The sequence below is a fragment of the Hyla sarda genome, chromosome 12 (assembly GCF_029499605.1).
Source record: "Hyla sarda isolate aHylSar1 chromosome 12, aHylSar1.hap1, whole genome shotgun sequence".
Lineage (NCBI taxonomy): Eukaryota > Metazoa > Chordata > Amphibia > Anura > Hylidae > Hyla > Hyla sarda.
Genome location: NC_079200.1, coordinates 36,210,538 through 36,230,857, shown reverse-complemented (window position 1 = coordinate 36,230,857; position 20,320 = coordinate 36,210,538). Strand labels below are relative to the sequence as shown.

At 42.9% G+C, this 20,320-nt stretch overlaps 1 protein-coding gene across 2 annotated transcripts in view; it reads right to left on the bottom strand.

Annotated features, from left to right (window-relative positions):
- The window catches only part of LOC130296576 (ABI gene family member 3-like), a 64,110-nt gene that overhangs the window by 10,292 nt on the left and 33,498 nt on the right, over positions 1-20,320 (bottom strand). For both annotated transcript variants that reach the window (XM_056548254.1, XM_056548255.1), the window contains exons 8-9: positions 19,369-19,449; positions 2,593-2,694 (exon numbers count right to left, since the gene is read on the bottom strand). In XM_056548254.1, coding sequence (XP_056404229.1) covers positions 2,593-2,694; positions 19,369-19,449 — 183 coding nt within the window. The remainder of the gene's footprint in view (positions 1-2,592; positions 2,695-19,368; positions 19,450-20,320) is intronic.

The following is a 20,320-nucleotide window of genomic DNA, read 5'->3' as shown; positions in this document are numbered from 1 at the left end:
CAGCTGCCCGACACTGGTCACTACAGCTAGGTTTGCTATTAACTAAGACTCCCAAGTCCTTTTCCATGTCAGTCGTCTTGAGTGTTCTCCCATTTAATACATTATCCCCACCTTGATTTTTCTTCCCCATGTGCATAACCTTACATTTATCAGTGTTGAACCTCATCTGCCACTTCCCCGCCCAAACCTCAAACCTATCCAGATTTATTTGTAACAGTGCACTGTCCTCTATTGTGATATCTACTATATACAATGCACAGTCCTCTATAGTGTTAACCACTTTTTAGTATACTCTGCAAAGATTGCTACTTTACTATACAGCCCCTCTACAAGGTCATTAATAAATATATAGAATAGGACCCAAAACTGACGCCTGTGGTACCCATATGTTACCTTATCTGTTAATGAAAATTAACTCTGTTTACTTGAATGGGGCTAAACTATAGTACCAGACATGAATACACACATAGAGGGTGCTGTGTTGGGTACTGCAGTGAAGGGACACAATGTTACAGCAAGTCTCTTCTTTCAGATGATTGGTTGGGGTCTCAAAGGATCAGATATCCAATAAACGGACTGTGCCGCCAACAACACTTATCCCCTATCCACAGAATACCTGGTGGCGGAGGAACTGGTGGGACCCGTTTGATAGGAGCAGGCTTGAAGCACCGGTCAGGGCAGGAGGAACCCCAACGCAGAATCTCACCGGTGGACCAATTCAATACAGGAGAGTGGCGTTGCAACCACGGTAAACCCAGAAGGAGTTCGGAGGAGCAGAAGGGAAGAACAAGAAATTCCAGAGTCTCGGTATGGAATATCCCAATGCCCATCCGCAGGGGCTGGGTGCGGTATCAGGGTGACTCCAGCTGTTAAAAATTACAACTCCCAGCATGCTTGTAGTTATAATTTTGCAACAGCTGAAGACACCCAGGTTAGGAACCTGTCCTAGCCTAATGATAAGAGTGAGGCCAGCAGGTGATGACAGTTCTATGCCTTGTTTATCTGTAATAATGCTGCTAATCTTCTTTTTCGTTTTACACTCATAGGATCACATGGAAAATTCTGTCAGTATTTAGCTCAAAGAGGATTGTCTATACTTAATACAACTGTAGCAAATATCCAGCTCTGGGAAGTATTAGAGCTTTCAGCCTCTCCATATAAATGTGGTTTATATATTGACAATTATGAGATCTGCAATATGAACTAAGATCTCAAAAAACCCACCCAGAATTTCTGTAGTGTGAACAGGCCTATCCTCATCACATCCCATCCTCATATCCCGACCTCATATCTCGTCCTCATCACATCCCATCCTGATATCCCGACCTCATATCTCGTCCTAATCACATCCCATCCTCACATCCCGACCTCATATCTCATCCTCATCACATCCCATCCTCACATCCCGACCACCTTTCTCGTCCTTATCACATCCCATCCTCATATCCCGACCTCATCCCATCCTCATATCTCGACCTCATATCTCATCCTCATCACATCCCATCCTCACATCCCGACCTCATATCTCGTCCTTATCACATCCCATCCTCATATCTCAAACTCATATCCCGTCCTCATCACATCCTTATATCCCGACCTCATATCTCGTCCTCATCACATCCCATCCTCATATCCCGACCTCATATCTCATCCTCATCACATCCCATCCTCATATCTCGTCCTCATATCCAGTCCTCATATCTTGTCCTCATATCCCGACCTTACATCCCGTCCTCATATCCCGACATTATATCCCATCCCCATATCCCATCCTCATATCCTGTTCTCATATCCGGACCTTACATCCCGACCTCATATCCTGACCTCAAATTCCAACCTTATATCTCGTCCTCATATCCTGTTGTCATTACCTCAGTTTATATCCTGTTTTCATATCCTGTTCTAATATTCCGTCCTCATATATATTTCATAATTGAGTTATTACCGCACGACACTCCTATCCCATCCTCATATCCCAACCTCATATCCCATCCTCATATCCGTCCTTATATTGAGGAAAAAAAACAAGGGAGGAAGATTTTGACTGCATATCACGTCCTCATATATTGTTGTCATATTCCAACCCCATATTCCGTCCTCATATCCTGTCCTCCTATCCCGACCTCCTATCCCCACCTCCTATCCCGAGTTCCTATCCCATCCTCCTATCTCAACCTCCTATCCTGTCCTCCTATCCTGACCTCCTATCTTGACCTCCTATCCCGACCTCATATCTCGACCTCCTATCTCGACCTCCTATCCCGTCCTCCTATCTTGACCTCATATCCCATCTTCATATCCCGTCCTCCTATCATGACCTCCTATCCCGACCTGTAATATGTGTACCAGGTATTGAAATATCTCCAGCCGTACAGAAGTTATGTGGGAGCATACATTTCTCATTGATTTGGGACTTTAAACAAAAACCACGACCCTGGCAAATGGGGGTAGTTAAGGGTTGACATATAAGTAAAATGTGTGCCAAGTTTCATGTTAATATCTTTAGCCGTTTGGACGTGATGCTGTAACATACACACACACATTGAGTTTTATATAGATAGATAGATATATTGTCATCGACCCCTGACATACCATTGTTCAATGGCCATACTGTATTTGTCACTTCATAGTCTGGAGCAGGAGGTGGGGGGAGGTCATCGGCGGATAGTTCTCTGCACCCTGGGGATGTAAGACCTGCAAACAAATGGGTCCATATTAATATACAGTATATGTTGTATTATCATGATACAAGGATAATAATGAAAGGATAATAATGAAATGGGTGCAGAGGATGTGGTTATACCCAGGTTCAGGAGCCCATATGGTTTATATAGCTGGGGGCCCCTTTGCAGATTGGGGTCCTGCATCTTCAAGTTACGCCTCTGTTTAACCAACCTGTATGGTAGTACTCTGCTCACAGCTTCAGCTGCTATATGGCTTCTTTGGGGGATTTTCTTTCCCCTATACACTAAAGTAGAAGTTAAAGGGGTATCCTGTGCTGGTGTAGAAACTTCTTTCCTCTAAATGTAGAGGATGCCCCATTGTTATAGATACAGTCCTGGGTATAAATAGATCATAGGAGAGATCTCTGTACTGCCCCCTGATATATTTATACATAGTTATTAGGTCGCCCCTAAGCCTTCTTTTTTCAAAATTAAATAACCCTAATGATAATCTTTCTGGGTACTGTAGTCCTCCCATTCCCCGTATTACTCTTGTTGCCCATTCCCCGTATTACTTTGAACCCTCTCCAGCTCCACTAGATCTTTCTTGTACACTGGTGCCCAGTACTGTACACAGTATTCTATGTGTGGTCTGACTAGTGATTTGTACAGCGGTAGAATTAGTTCCTTGTCGTGGGCATCTATGCCCCTATTGATGCACTCCATGATTTTATTTGCCTTGGCAGCAGCTGCCCGACACTGGTCACTACAGCTAGGTTTGCTATTAACTAAGACTCCCAAGTCCTTTTCCATGTCAGTCGTCTTGAGTGTTCTCCCATTTAATACATTATCCCCACCTTGATTTTTCTTCCCCATGTGCATAACCTTACATTTATCAGTGTTGAACCTCATCTGCCACTTCCCCGCCCAAACCTCAAACCTATCCAGATTTATTTGTAACAGTGCACTGTCCTCTATTGTGATATCTACTATATACAATGCACAGTCCTCTATAGTGTTAACCACTTTTTAGTATACTCTGCAAAGATTGCTACTTTACTATACAGCCCCTCTACAAGGTCATTAATAAATATATAGAATAGGACCCAAAACTGACGCCTGTGGTACCCATATGTTACCTTATCTGTTAATGAAAATTAACTCTGTTTACTTGAATGGGGCTAAACTATAGTACCAGACATGAATACACACATAGAGGGTGCTGTGTTGGGTACTGCAGTGAAGGGACACAATGTTACAGCAAGTCTCTTCTTTCAGATGATTGGTTGGGGTCTCAAAGGATCAGATATCCAATAAACGGACTGTGCCGCCAACAACACTTATCCCCTATCCACAGAATAGGGGATAAGTGGATGATTACTTTGGGTCTGACTTTTAACACCTTAACGACCATGGACATGTATACACGTCCTGGGGGGATGCACGTTCCCGCACCAGGATACATGTCCATGGTTCTGGTGGGTGCTGCCCAGTGCACCCACGAGATCGCGGCAGGGACTCGGCTGGAACACACAGCCGGGACCCTGCCGCACCGAAGTAAACTTCGGTCCCGGCAGTCTAACCCTTACAGACGCGGTCGGAAGTGACCGCGGGCTGTAAGCGTTTTGACAGGGAGGGAGCAGACAGCATATAACTGCAATGCTTTGGAATACTAAGTGTTCCAAAGCATTAACAAAAAAAAAGTGTAAAAAAATATTAAAAAAATAAAAGTGTAAAAATAAGTGTAAAAAAAAAATAAAAAAAAGTGTAATAAAATAAAATAAAAATAGATTTATTAAATAAATATGCATAGTAAAAAAATAAAAATGCATAATGTGTAGGATCACACGGCGCACATCCGCAGCATATTATATGCTGCGTATGCTGCCAGCAGTCACAATAATGAGCTCCCTACTGCGGCTGGGTAGCTTTGTGTGTCCACTCATAGCGGCGGATTTCCTGCCCTTGTGACTGCTGGGGGGCATCCACGGTGTGAAATATGCTGCGGATGCGCTCTATGTGACCCCTACACTGCGTCCTGTTCATACTGCGTTTCAGCAGTATATTACAGCCACGTGTCACTGCTAGCCGACCGGAGACCGATCAGAGCGGTGCCTGGTCCAGCCAAAACACTTGTAGGGGTGCGGTATTGTTCTGACAGCTCCGATCCTTTGCAGGCACGGGGTGGGGTCTATAATTCATATAATTATGCTGTGAAAGCCAAAGGGGGCTCCTCTCCTTCTTGGTCCTACCAGGTGGTCAGGCAAACAGATATGGCCTAAGTAGGGGTACTGCCCAGCCCAGAACGAACAGCGCGATAAAATATGGGCGCATTTCCTCCATTTCAAAAGCGACTTACCAAAATGATGTCCCACAAATAAAGAATTTGTGGGAAAAAAAGTTAATTGATATTTTTTCCACTGACTTTGAAATAATTCTAGCCATACAATAAGGGCTCAACGTACTCACTTTTGCCCTGGGTGAATACTTTAGGGGGTGTAGTTTCGAAAACAGATGTCACTTCCGGGTGTGCAGTATTGTTCTGACAGCTAGAATGCTTTGCAAGATGAAGTGCGGGCTATAATTTGTATAATGATATCCTGGAGGCCAAATGGTGCTCCTCTCCTTTTGGGTCTCACCATATGGCCATGCAACCAAATATTGCCTAAGCATGGGTGTTATCGAATAAAATATGGGGTGCATTTTCTTCTTTTCAGATGCAATGTACAAAAAATATGTCCTACAAATTATGCATTTGTGAAAAAAAAAAAAGAACATTAAAATTTTTCCACTGACTTTGTAACCATTACAGCCACACAAAAGCTCAAAGTACTCACCTTTGGTCTAGGTGAATACTTTAGGGGGTGTAGTTTCCAAAATGGGGTCACTTGCGGGGGTCATATATGGTTCTGGCAGCTAAAACCCTTTGCAGGCATGAAGTGCGTCCTATAATCCATTCGGCCCAAAATTACATCCTTCTGGCTCCTACCACGCGGCCAAGGAACCAAATATGACCTAAGCGGGGGTATTTCCAAACACGGGCCGAGCAGCTCAATAAAATATAAGGTGCATTTCTTTAAATATCAGAAGTGATGAACAAAAAATATGTCCCACAAATGATGCATTTGTGAAAAAAAGCTAATTTTGAATTTTTAACACTGACTTTGTAATAATTCCTGCCAAAAAACTATGGTCTTAAAATACTCACTGTACCCCCTAGCGAATACCTTAAGGGGTCTTATTTTTAGAATGGGGTCATTTTGAGGGTGGGGGGGGGGGGGGGTGTCATATGTTCTACCACCTTCAAATTTCTGCAAACCTTGCATAGCACATATGATGTACTTTTAAAATTTTCCAAATTTCAAGTAAAATTGTTAGGCTTCTAATTCATTTAAAATGTTAATTAAAAACAAAAGAAATGCTTACAAAATAAAGTAGACATCTGAAAGTATATGTTTCATAAGCTATTTGGTCAGAAAGTATAAATATTTGCAACCTATTAGTGTTAAAATAGCAAAAAAATAGTTTTTTTAATTTTATGATTTTTTTGCATTGTAAAAAAAAACTACCAATGATATCGGTTTACTTTTACTATGTACATGAAGGACAACTTGTGACAAAAAAAACAAAGTCAGAATTATCGTGATTGGCAAAACGTTACCAGTTATTCTCTAATTAAGTCAGACATCCCCGATTTAAAAAAAACAGGCCTGGTCTTTCAGGGGCGTACAGGTTTACTTGTGTTGGTCCTTAAGGGGTCAAGACCCCCAGCGATCTTTACGCCTTAACCCCTTAAGGACAATGGACGTACACCTACGCCCCCGTTTCAGAGTCCTTAAGGACCGAGGACGTAGGAGTACGTCCTGTCCATTCCCGGCCCCCCGCCGCTAGCCGGAGGGGAGCCGGTGCCCGATGCCTGCTGAAATCGTTCAGCAGGCATTGCGGCATATCGCCCAGGGGGTCATGATATCCCCCATTCAGCCCAGCGATCTGCGGCGATTCCAGGTCAATCGGGTCTCCAGTCTCCGACGGCCCCGAACAGCCATAGCCAGCAGGGGTGAGGTGGCACTGGTGCCACCACATGATCGCCCTGATTCATTGGCTGGTTTACCGGCCGACCAATCAGGGCACCTGCTGCGGGTGTCACTCCCGCAACCCGCTCCGCCCCTCTTCTGGAAGACGTGAGCTGGAAGAAGACCCCGGGAGCTGGGGACCCCGATCCCCGGCGTCAATGTAGGGATCGGGGCCCCAGGAGCAGCGGCAGCGGCGGCGGCGAGGGACTGACCTGTGTCCTGGCAGCAGCAGGTGAGTGACAGCCTCCTGCTGTTGCTTAGCAACAGCTCCCAGCATGCAAAAAGGGCATGCTGGGAGCTGTAGTTATGCAACAGCAGGAGGCAGTCCACCACAACTCCTAGCATTCCCTTATGGGCATGCTGGGACTCATAGTTTTGCAACAGCTGGAGGCACATTTTTTCTATGGAAAAGTGTACCTTCAGCTGTTGTATAATTACAACTCCCAGCTTGCACAATCAGCTAAAGTGCATGCTGGGAGTTGTAGTGGTGCATCTGCTGGTTGCATAACTACAACTCCCAGCATGCCCGTTGGCTGTCGGTGACTGCTGAGAGTTGTAGTCTTGCAACAGCTGAAGGCACACTGAGTTAAGTAGCAAACCAGTGTGTCTCCAGGTGTTGCATAACTACAATCCCCAGCATCCCCAGCCAAAGTAGTATGCCTCCAGCTGTTGCATAACTACAAGACCCAGCATGCCCTTCCGCTGTCCGTACATGCTGGGGGTTGTAGCTTTTGCAACAGCTGAAGGCACACTGGTTGCAAAACACTGAGTTTGTTACCAAACTCGGTGTTTCACAACCAGTGTGCCTCCAGCTGTTGCAAAACTACAACTCCCAGCATGCACTGATAAACCGTACATGCTGGAAGTTGTAGTTTTGCAACAGCTGGATGTTTCTCCCCCCCCAATGTGAATGTACAGGGTACACTCACATGGGCGGAGGTTTACAGTAAGTATCTGGCTGCAAGTTTGAGCTGCAGCAAATTTTCTGCCACAGCTCAAACTGCCAGCGAGAAACTACTGTGAACCCCCGCCCGTGCGACCGTACCCTAAAAACACTACACTACACTAACACAAAATAAAATAAAAAGTAAAAAACACTACATATACACATACCCCTACACAGCCCCCCTCCCCTCCCAAATAAAAATGAAAAATGTCTGGTACGCCACTGTTTCCAAAACGGAGCCTCCAGCTGTTGCAAAACAACTACTCCCAGTATTGCCAGACAGCCACTGACTGTCCAGGCATGCTGGGAGTTTTACAACAGCTGGAGGCACCCTGTTTGGGAATCACAGGCGTAGAATACCCCTATGTCCACCCCTATGCAAGTCCCTAATTTAGGCCTCAAATGTGCATGGCGCTTTCACTTTTTGGGGGGTATTTTCTGCTATTACCCTTTTTAAAAATGTAAACATTTTGGGAAACCAAGCATTTAAAAATAAATAAAATATATATATATTTTTTTACATATGCAAAAGTCATGAATCACCTGTGGGGTATTAAGGTTCACATTACCCCTTGTTACGTTCCCCAAGGGGTCTAGTTTCCAAAATGGTATGCCATGTGTTTTTTTTTTGCTGTTCTGGCACCATAGGGGCTTCCTAAATGCGGCATGCCCCCAGAGCAAAATTTGCTTTCAAAAAGCCAAATGTGACTACTTCTCTTCTGAGAGCTGTAGTGCGCCAGCAGAGCACTTTTCACCCCATATGGGGTGTTTTCTGAATCGGGAGAAATTGGGCTTCAAATTTTGGGGGGGTATTTTCTGCTATTACCCTTTTTAAAAATGTAAACATTTTGGGAAACCAAGCATTTAAAAATAAATACATTTTTTTTTTTTTTTTACATATGCAAAAGTCGTGAATCACCTGTGGGGTATTAAGGTTCACTTTACCCCTTGTTACGTTCCCCAAGGGGTCTAGTTTCCAAAATGGTATGCCATGTGTTTTTTTTTTGCTGTCCTGGCACCATAGGGGCTTCCTAAAGGTGACATGCCCCCCAAAAACCATTTGTCGCTCCTTCCTTTCTGAGCCCTCTACTGCGCCCGCTGAACAATTAACATAGACATATGAGGTATGTGCTTACTCGAGAGAAATTGGGTTTTAAATACAAGTAAAAATTTTCTCCTTTTTACCCCTTGCAAAAATTCCAAAATTGGGTCTACAAGAACATGCGAGTGTAAAAAGTGAAAATTTTGAATTTTCTCCTTCACTTTGCTGCTATTCCTGTGAAACACCTAAAGGGTTAAAACACTTACTGAATGTCATTTTGAATACTTTGGGGGGGTGCAGTTTTTATAATGGGGTGATTTGTGGGGTATTTCTAATATGAAGACCCTTCAAATCCACTTCAAACTGGGAAAGAAATGTATAAAGTTGTGTAGCTCACTTAGTAGTAGATTGTACCTGAGGTTAAAGGTGTTACCTTTGCCCAAGAAGGCCTATAATTAAAATATATGGAGGTATATAAACATAATTTATATAAAACCAGTCCTCAAGGTACAATTTGAAAAATAGGTAATATAAGAGTTGGTCCAGTAAAAGTTAATAAATGGTATTTATTAGATACAACAATTGATTAATATATATATATATATATATATATATATATATATATATATATATATTATAAAGGACACCCTATAAAGCCCCAGCAGGGCCCTTGCATGGGGTATAGGGGTCCAAGAGAATGGAAAGAATGGTAATAAAAATTATAAAAAATGTAGGGGTATGCTGTATATCGGAACAATTAATAATAGTCTCTAGTATAGATGAAATTCATCCGGTTGAAGCACTTATTAGTCAATTTGTCACAGTTCACTCAAAAATGTTTAGAATGTTCAGCGCTGAAGAGAAATTATACTGTGATAATAAGCTGGTAGGTTATCACAGTTCATTCATAGATTGGGGATACAGAGTTGTTGTAGTAATGCAGTGTAACAATATTGACACAGTTCATGTGGCAGTATACTAATGTTATCACAGCTCAGTCATCGGTAGGTGATACAGAGTTATTGTAGGAGAGCGCTGCACTGAGATATCGTACTGAGTCTGAATGGCTGTTTATGACAGGGTTCGGTGCACAGCACCACTCACCGACTCCTAAGGGGAACAGGACAGGATAGGCTGGCACGGCTGGGCAGTCGGCACAAATGGGTAAGTGCCTGTCCGGCAGTTGGGAGGCTGAGTCCTGGGCTGGCACGGCTGGCGTCCGGCCTATTGAAGTAGATGTCCTGGACTCTGATTTGCCGCTGGGTGTTCCAGAGCTGGTTGCAGGATTGGTGATCTGTGATGGCGTCCTCGTGTCTGAACAGAGCGCTGACTGCGCGCGTGACGCGGTGGTCACCGAACAAAGGGCATCCCGCAGTTGCAAATGCCGGAATGGCAAATTGCTTCTGAATGTCGATATACAGTATATTATAGAATGGCCATACGCGTTTCAAGGCCTCGGGCCTTTTCTTCAGTAGCAATGGGGATGTGTTGAGAGGAAAATATAGAACTATTTATAGTGTCTATACTGTGATATCATTATCGTTTAGGGTCGGTGTAAAAACCTGGAAATCAGGTGGTGATTAAAGAGATGGTTACTGGACCGTGACAGAAAAATAGAAAGAAAAGGGAAAGTAGGTATAGATATAAGAAGAGAAAGGAATTAAAATATAAGTTAAAAATAAAGTTGGTATATATTCATAAAATTATGTATGTAAGGTCTTATAATTAATTAATTAATTATTAAGAGGAGATCATGGATACAGAAATATAAAATTTTTGGAAATAACAGATGGAATATAATGATAGTATATCTTGTGTACATATATATAAACACAATATACACATACATATATGTACATACATGTGCACATAGATATGGGCACATATAAGTCAAATTAATTCAGAAGATAGGTGGTGTGATAATAGAGTGGGTATGGATTATCAAATATGTAGATGTCTATAGATTAAATATGATTATAAATATTAACGGACATTTTGGACTTATAGATAAGTAAATTTGTAAACATAAAGGGAATGGAGAAAATAGTAAATGAAAACATGGCATGGATGGTGATATGAGTAAATAAAATAAAAAAAATGAAAATAAAAATAAACATAAATTAAAAAAGATAATAAATTATAAAAATAATAAAAAAATGAAAATAATAATAATAATGATAATAATAATAAAAATAATAATAAAAATAATAGAAATAGAGAAAAATAAAAATACTAATAAAAATAAAAGAGTATAAAGATGAAATAAAAATGAATAAAAATAAAATAAAAATGAAAATAAATAAAATAAAAATAAAAATAAAGGTAAGGGTAAAGATAAAAATACTAATAAAATTAGATATATGTAGGTATGTGAATAAATATGCAGTAAATAAACTTCATGTCTTGTGAGAGGCAATTCTTGGATAGGCTTGTTCCCAGGAACCGTCGCTGCATCGATATGCGACCAGGCAGTGACGGGTCGTGAGAGCGAGCCAGATCCAGGATCTACAGGAAACCAAAGATCTCGAGTTCTGCATTGAGTCCTCTTGGTGCCAATGAATCGAACTCGAAAATCTTTCTTGTTTCAGCCTTCGACATTCGTATAATCGCCGCCTCTCCAACATTTTCGTACACTCTGTATGGCTGTGAAAAAAAGTTCGGATGGATTCTGTTTGTGATGTTCGAGAAAATGTAATGATAGTGGGTGAGATTTTAAACCTTTTCTTATATTGTACATGTGTTCAATGATACGAATTTTAAGTTGTCTTTTAGTGCGGCCTATATATTGATTATATTGCATTGTATCAAATAGATTACGCCTTTGCTGTTACAATTAAGGCATTCAGAGATTGTGTGTGAAAATTGATTAGAGGTGGAAGTGATTTCTGTGATTTTTCTCGGAAAATCTGTGTTTTTACAGGCTATGCAAGTTCCACATCTGTGGAACCCTTTAGTCTGCAACCAAGTGGATGAAGATTTGGTATCAGGTGGTTGTTTAATGCTTGGGGCAACTTTTATACCCAGATTGGGGGCCTTAGTATAGACTATTGGTGGACGTGAGGGGATGTCCTTGCCGATTACTTTGTCATTAGTTAGGAAATGCCAGTTTTTCATCATAATGATGGTTTCGATTTTTTTATGATCGTTGCTAAAAGGTAGAATGAGTTTGGGATCATCATTTGTATTTGAGTGGTCATTAACCTCTTAAGGACCCATGATGTATGCGTACGTCATGAGTCCCGGCCCTGCGATATAACGCGGGGTCACACGGTGACCCCGCATCATATCGCGGCGGGCCCGGCGTCATAGTGAAGCCGGGACCCGCCTCTAATAGCGCGCGGCACTGATCGCTGTGCCGCGCGCTATTAACCCTTTAGCCGTGCGCTCAAAGCTGAGCCGCGTGGCTAAAAACGAAAGTAAAATGTGCCGGTTAGCTCAGGGAGCTGTTCGGGATCGCCGCGGTATAATCGCGGCATCCCGAACAGCTGTAGCACAGGAGGAGGTCTTCTTACCTTCTCCTGTGCTGTCCGATCGCCGAATGAATGCTTCAAGCCTGAGATCCAGGCTTGAGCAATCAATCGCCGAAAACACTGATTGATCCATTCCTATGGAGATGGATTAATCAGTGTAAAAGATCAGTTAATGCAATGTTATAGCCCCCTATAGGAGCTATAATATTGCATAAGAAAAGTGTAAAAAAAATCATTAACCCTTTCAATTATCCCTTCCCCTAATAAAAGTTTGAATCACCCGGCATTTCCAAAAATAAAAAAAACATTATGTAAATAATAATAAAAATAAACATATGTGGTATCGCCAAGTGTGGAAATGTCCGAATTATAAAAATATACTGCTTTTTAAACCGCTTGTTCAATGGCGTACGCGCAAAAAAATTCCAAAGTCCAAAATAGCGCATTTTTGATCACTTTTTATACCACAAAAAAGTGAATAAAAAGTGATCAAAAAGTATGATCAGAACAAAAATGGTACCGCTAAAAACTTCAGATGACGGCGCAAAAAATGAGTCCTCAAAGCGCCCTGAACACAGAAAAATAAAAAAGTTATAGGGGTCAAAAGATTACCATTTTAAACGTATACATTTTCCTGCATGTATTCATGATTTTTTTCGGAAGTGATACAAATTCAAACCTATACAAGTAGGATATCATTTTAACCGTATGGACCTACAGAATAAAGATAAGGTATCATTTTTGACAAAAAATGTACTGCGTAAAAACAGAAGCCCCCAAAACTTACAAAATAGTGTTTTTTCATCAATTTTGTCGCACATTGATTTTTTTTTCCCGTTTCACCGTAGATTTTTGGGTAAAATGACTAATGTCATTACAAAGTAGAATGAGTGTCGCAAAAATTAAGCCATTATATATAATTTTAGGTGAAAATTTTTAAGAATTATGATTTTTTAAAGTTAAGGAGGAAAAATTGAAAATGAAAAAACGGAAAAAGCCCGGGTCCTTAAGGGGTTAAATTTAGGAGTAAAAAATGATGATCTCTCTAAGGTGCATATCTTGTTGTAAGATGTATCAAGAATCTTTTTGGGATAATTTTTATCCAGGAATTTGTCTGTAAGAGTTTGGGCTTCCTCTTTAAATTTAGAGTCCAGGGTACAGTTGTGTTTTAATCGGCGATATTGACCCATAGGGACGTTTAAAAGCCATCTTGGTAAGTGGCAACTGTTAAAAAGAATAAAACTATTCTTCGCAACTGGCTTATGGTATGTACTACAAATCAGTTTTGGTGGTTCTATAGTGACTAAAAGATCTAAAAATTCTAAAGTGCCAGTGCTGATGTGTGGGGTAAAATTTAAATTTGAAGTATTGTTATTAATTTCCTGGATAAAATTTTCTAACGTGTCTTGTGTCCCTTTCCAAATAAAAATGATATCATCTATGCAGCGCCGCCATAGTACGAGATCCGCGCCGATCCTGGGAGTTATGTGTTGGTCTTCCCAGGATGCCATAAATAAATTCGCATAACTGGGCGTGAATTTCGTACTCATGGCGGTGCTGGTGGCTTGTAGGTAAAATTCATTGTTAAAATAGAAATAGTTTTGTGTTAAAATGAAATTAATAGCATGTAAAATAAAATCAGTTTTTTCGAGTTGGACATTCCCTTCTGTCAAATAATGTTTGACGGCCCTAAGGCCGTCTTCATGTTTTATAATTGTGTACAATGAACTGACGTCAAGGGAAACCAAGATGTAATCTGGTTTCGATGTGATGCTTTCTAAAATCATAATTGCCTGAGTTGTGTCTTTTAGGTAAAATCTGGTTGTTTGCACAAAGGGTTGGAGAAGGCGGTCGATGAGCTGAGAGAGGTTGGAGTTAAGTGAATTTATACCTGATACTATTGGGCGACCAGGGGGATTGTGGGGATCTTTGTGTATCTTGGGGAGGCAGTAAAAGACTGGAAGTCTCTCCTGTGTCCCCAAGATAAATTCGTGTTCTTTGGTTAGTAGGATCTCTGACTGAACTGGTCCCTGAAAAATTGTGAGTTTGAAAATTTTGTGAAAAATTTCAAAATTGCTGCTGAACTTTGAAGTCCTCTGGTGTCTTCCAAAAGTAAAAACTCATAAATTTTATGATGCAAACATAAAGAAGACATATTGTATATGTGAACAAACATTTTTTTATTTTGAATATCCATTTTCCTTACAAGCAGAGAGCTTCAAAGTTAGAAAAATGCTACATTTTCATTTTTTTCATCAAATTTGGGGATTTTTCGCCAAGAAAGGATGCAAGTTACCATAAAATGTTACCACTATGTTAAAGTAGAATATGTCATGAAAAAACAATCTTGGAATCAGAATGATAACTAAAAGCATTCCAGAGTTATTAATGTTTAAAGTGACAGTGGTCAGATTTGCAAAAAACACTCTGGTCCTTAAGGTGTAAAATGGCCTGGTCCTTAAGGGGTTAAAGTGTACCCATTGTTTACAAAAACTTTTTATATAATGTAGAAAATAACATTACAGTAAAATCTCCCTTAGTGGACACCTCACAATAGGGGACACCTCCCAATAGCCGACAGTTTTGAAATTGAGTTCTATAAGACTTAAAGGTGAACTTTTAATATATTTTAGATTAATGAATGTTGAATAACTTTCCAATAGCATGTTAATGAAAAATATGCTTCTTTCTATTGTATTTTTCCCGATCAGTCCTGTCAGCAAGCATTTCTGACTCATGCTGGAGTCCTAAACACTCAGAGCTGCCAGCCTGCTTTGTTCACAGCCAAACAGGCTGTGAACAAAGCAGGCTGGCAGCTCTGAGTGTTCTCCTTTGTGAACAAAGCAGACTGGCAGCTCGTAGTGTTTAGGACTCCAGCATGAGTCTGAAATGCTTGCTGCCAGGACTGGTAGGGAGACCCCTAGTGGTCATTTCTTCAAAGTGGAAAATTAAATAGAAAGAAGCATATTTGTTAATAATATGCAATTGTAAAGTAACTGGTAGGGAGACCCCTAGTGGTCATTTCTTCAAAGTGGAAAATTAAATAGAAAGAAGCATATTTGTTAATAATATGCAATTGTAAAGTAATTCTGCATACATTAATCTATAATATATCAAAAGTTTTTTTGATGAGAGGTATCCTTTAATGTATGTGCACTCTCCGTATAGGGGACACTCCCAATAACGGTCACAGACACACCTGAAAGGATACAAAACACTCCCAATAGGGGACAAATCACTCCCAATAGGGGAAAATAGGGGACAAAACACTTCCATTAGGGGACAAAAAACTTCCAATAGGGGACAACAAGGCTTATGTGCCGACCCTACCTTGTACACACGGCCTCATGGGGGGGGGGGGGGGGGGGGGTAATTAAACGGCACTGGGAGATTCTACTGTAATATTGCTTTTTATCATGTTCTATAGGCAATTACACTATGGGGGGGAGTACAGTACATTATTTGGACATTTAGAAAGATTTTTGAGCCTTTTTTCCCAATAGGGGACATCTCTCAATAGCGGACACTTTTTTATTCCCCGTTAGTTTCCGCTATTAGGAGATTCAACTTGTATATGTATATTTGTAGTATACATAGGTTAAAAAAATTGTATATTTTTCTCCCTGCAGCTATTACCTGTGTGTCTCTGTGAGGAGTCCAAATACAGGAAGTGTGGGTGGACAAGCATGGCTCTGTACACTGAGGACAAGCAGGGCTTTGTACACTGAGGACAAGCAGGGCTCTGTACACTGAGGACAAGCAGGGCTCTGTACACTGAGGACAAGCAGGGCTCTGTACACTGAGGACAAGCAGGGCTCTGTACACTGAGGACAAGCAGGGCTCTGTACACTGAGGACAAGCAGGGCTCTGTACACTGAGGACAAGCAGAGCTCTGTACACTTAAGACAAGCAGGGCTCTGTACACAAAGGACAAGCAGGGCTCTGTGCAGTGAGGACATGCAGGGCTCTGTGCAGTGAGGACAAGCAGGGCTCTGTACACTGAGGACAACAGGGCTCTGTGCACTGAGGACAAGCAGGGCTCTGTACACTGAGGACAAGCAGGCCTCTGTACATTGAGGACAAGCAGGGCTCTGTACACTGAGGATAAGCAGGGTGCTGTACACTGAGGACAAGCAGGGCTTTGTACAATGAGGACAAGCAGAGCTCTGTACACTCAGGACAAGCAGGGCTCTGTACACAAAGGACAAGCAGGGCTCTGTGCAGTGAGGACAAGCAGGGCTCTGTACACTGAGGACAAGCAGGGCTCTGTACACTGAGGACAAGCAGGACTCTGTACACTGAGGACAAGCAGGGCTATGTACACTGAGGACAAGCAGGTTTCTGTACACTGAGGACAAGCGGGGCCCTGTGCACTGAGGACAAGCAGGGCTCTGTACACTGAGGACAAGCAGGGCTCTGTACATTGAGGACAAGCAGGGCTCTGTACACTGAGGACAAGCAGGGCTCTGTACACTGAGGACAAGCAGAGCTCTGTACACTGAGGACAAGCAGGGCTCTGTACACAAAGGACAAGCATGGCTCTGTGCAGTGAGGACAAGCAGGGCTCTGTGCAGTGAGGACAAGCAGGGCTCTGTACACTGAGGACAACAGGGCTCTGTACACTGAGGACAAGCAGGGCTCTGTACATTGAGGACAAGCAGGGCTCTGTACACTGAGGACAAGCAGGGCTATGTACACTGAGGACAATCAGGGCTCTGTACAATGAGGACAAGCAGAGCTCTGTACACTGAGGACAAGCAGGGCTCTGTACACAAAGGACAAGCATGGCTCTGTGCAGTGAGGACAAGCAGGGCTCTGTACACTGAGGACAAGCAGGGCTCTGTGCAGTGAGGAAAAGCAGGGCTCTGTACACTGAGGACAAGCAGGGCTCTGTACACTGAGGACAAGCAGGACTCTGTACACTGAGGACAAGCAGGGCTATGTACACTGAGGACAAGCAGGTTTCTGTACACTGAGGACAAGCGGGGCCCTGTACACAGGTGACAAGCAGGGCTCTGTACACTGAGGACAAGCAGGGCTCTGTACACCGAGGACAAGCAGGGCTCTGTACACTGAGGACAAGCAGGGCTCTGTGCACTGAGGACAAGCAGGGCTCTGTACACTGAGGACAAGCCGGGCTCTGTACACTGAGGACAATCAGAGCTCTGTGCACTGAGGACAAGCAGGGCTCTGTGCACTGAGGACAAGCGGGGCTCTGTGCACTGAGGACAAGCAGGGCCCTGTACACTGAGGACAAGCAGGGCTCTGTACACTGAGGACAAGCAGGGCTCTGTACACTGAGGACAAGCAGAGCTCTGTACACTGAGGACAAGCAGGGCTCTGTACACAAAGGACAAGCATGGCTCTGTGCAGTGAGGACAAGCAGGGCTCTGTACACTGAGGACAAGCAGGGCTCTGTGCAGTGAGGACAAGCAGGGCTCTGTACACTGAGGACAAGCAGGGCTCTGTACACTGAGGACAAGCAGGACTCTGTACACTGAGGACAAGCAGGGCTATGTACACTGAGGACAACCAGGTTTCTGTACACTGAGGACAAGCGGGGCCCTGTACACTGGTGACAAGCAGGGCTCTGTACACTGAGGATAAGCAGGGCTCTGTACACCGAGGACAAGCAGGGCTCTGTGCACTGAGGACAAGCAGGGCTCTGTACACTGAGGACAAGCCGGGCTCTGTACACTGAGGACAATCAGAGCTCGGTGCACTGAGGCTCTGTGACATGCCCTTGACTCACACATGAGGATGATTGACAAGCCAGGAGTCTGCATGTCCTATCCTCACTTCCTGTATTTGGACTCATCACAGAGACACACAGGCAATAGTTGCAGGGACAGCATTTGTTTTTCCTAATGATATACACATTTTTTAACAAATGTATATTACAACTATACATATAATGGTATTTATATTAAATTAATTTTTTCTAAGATATTTTCTTTTGACATGTTTTACTTTATCTTTTTTCTTTTACCCCTTTAGAGACTTGACGCTGCGATTGCATGGTCATTAGTATAATATAAAGCAGTACATCTGTACTGCTGTATACTACATTGACAGTTTGCCTGTGAGACCCAGCCTATGGCTGGTCCTCAAAAGCTTCCGCACATGGCAGACTGGGAGGTGATCTGACCCCAAGTTTGCAATAAGTGACGCCCCCGTCAATCCTACAAATGCAGCATTCAGTACTGACATTTGCATCTATAGGGTTATGCTTGAAAAATTCGGCGCAATCTTTAGTCTTGGAAGTTGCGGCGAGAGCGTGACGGTGTCTGACAGCCGTCTTCAGCCGCTGAGCCGGTATGCTCTGCTTTGGAGCTCATGGAATCGGTATGACATAAAGACATACATATATGTCGTAGGGTAGGAAGGGGTTATGAACGCGGGTCCCAAGTCTTCTATTAGAAGGAAGCAGTGGTTGTTGTTTAAAGGGGTACTCTGACTCTAGACATCCTATCCCCTATCCAAAGGATAGGGGATAAGATGTCTGATTGCGGGGGTCCCGCCGCTGGGACCCTCGTGATCTTTGTGCAGCACCCGGTGTTCGTTTAGAACACTGGGTTTGGGTGCTGGGGGCTCGTGACATCACTGCCACGCCCCCTCCTGTAGACTTGCATTGAGGGGGCGTGGCATGACATCACAAGGGGACGTGACCGTGAAGTCACGAGCCTCGGCGCCTGCACTCATCGTTCGGAACAAAATGTTCCGAACGCTGAGGCAGTGGAGTACCCCTTTAAGGGACTGCTGGAGATAGCTAAATCCTTAAAAAAAATTGATGGTCTAGTGCTTAGCAGTCCCATAGACAATGGGGGAGATTTATCAAAACCTGTGCAGAGGAAAAGTTGTCCAGTCGCTTCTTTCGTTTTTCACAAGCCTTCCTAAAAATGAAAGAAGCGAGCTGATTGGTTGCTATGGGCAACTGGGCAAATTTTGATAAATCTTCCCCATTATGAATGGAGGGCAGTGCACTCATATGACCTCTACCACATTCTGATGGGTTTCATGAGATAACCCCATTTTACACACCACATTCCACTATACACCAACCCCACAATAGAAATGTTTGCATCAAAACATATATTCTCCTCCTGTTCCTTGGGACCCGGAAAGGGGGTGGATGTCACAAAGGGGACAGATCAAAGTTATAATAAGAAAATACCATTTTCTGTGAGCCATGATGAATGTTTATCATCGTTGTCAATGGCTGGTGGGGGTGGAGGTAAAGATTCATCGAAAAGGTCTAAAAAACAAGAGAAAAAGATTATAATCAGTGATAAAAGGCAAATAAATCAACCTTAGCAACTCCGGTACCGCCATCTAGTGTTGACACCGATAAATGCGTACATGCCTGCAGGTATTGAAAACTAAATTAAATACGATGCTAGCTGGGTGATCACCTGAAGGAGACAGATACATGGAGTACAGGGAAAAACGCACTTATGAGCAAAGAGTTAAGCCTAAAAGGGCATATATAACACCAGAGTATACATAAAGTCAAATAGTAAATAGTATATTACAGGAGTATAAATGTCAAAGTTAGCAGAGAAACACAAAAGATCAATAACATCCTGCCATGCATTGCCTACCTACCACCTCCAACCCCAACGTACCTTTCGCTGGTACTTGTGCTTCGCCCCCTGACGAAGCACAAGTGAAACGTACGTTGGGGTTGGAGGTGGTAGGTCGGCAATGCATGGCAGGATGTTATTGATCTTTTGTGTTTCTGTGCTAACTTTGACATTTATACTTGTCAGGATCCGGACTAGCGGCTGGTGAGGACACTGAAGGTGGATCCTCTGTGCCAGAGAGGCGATGGCGCGGGTCGTACTGGGGGATCGGTTTTAAGTAGTTACTGGTCTTCACCAGAGCCCGCCGCAAAGCGGGATGGATTTGCTGCGGCGGTAACTACCAGGTCGTGTCCCCCAGTAGCAACTCGACGCCTCTGGCCGCTGAGACAGGCGTGGTACAAAGGACAAGGCAAAGGCAAGGTCAGACATAGCAGAAGATCAGGGCAGGCGGCAATGGTTCGTAGTCAGGGGCAACAGCAGAAGGTCAGATACACAGGCTAGGCAATACACAAAACGCTTTCTCAGGGCACAAGGCAACAAGAT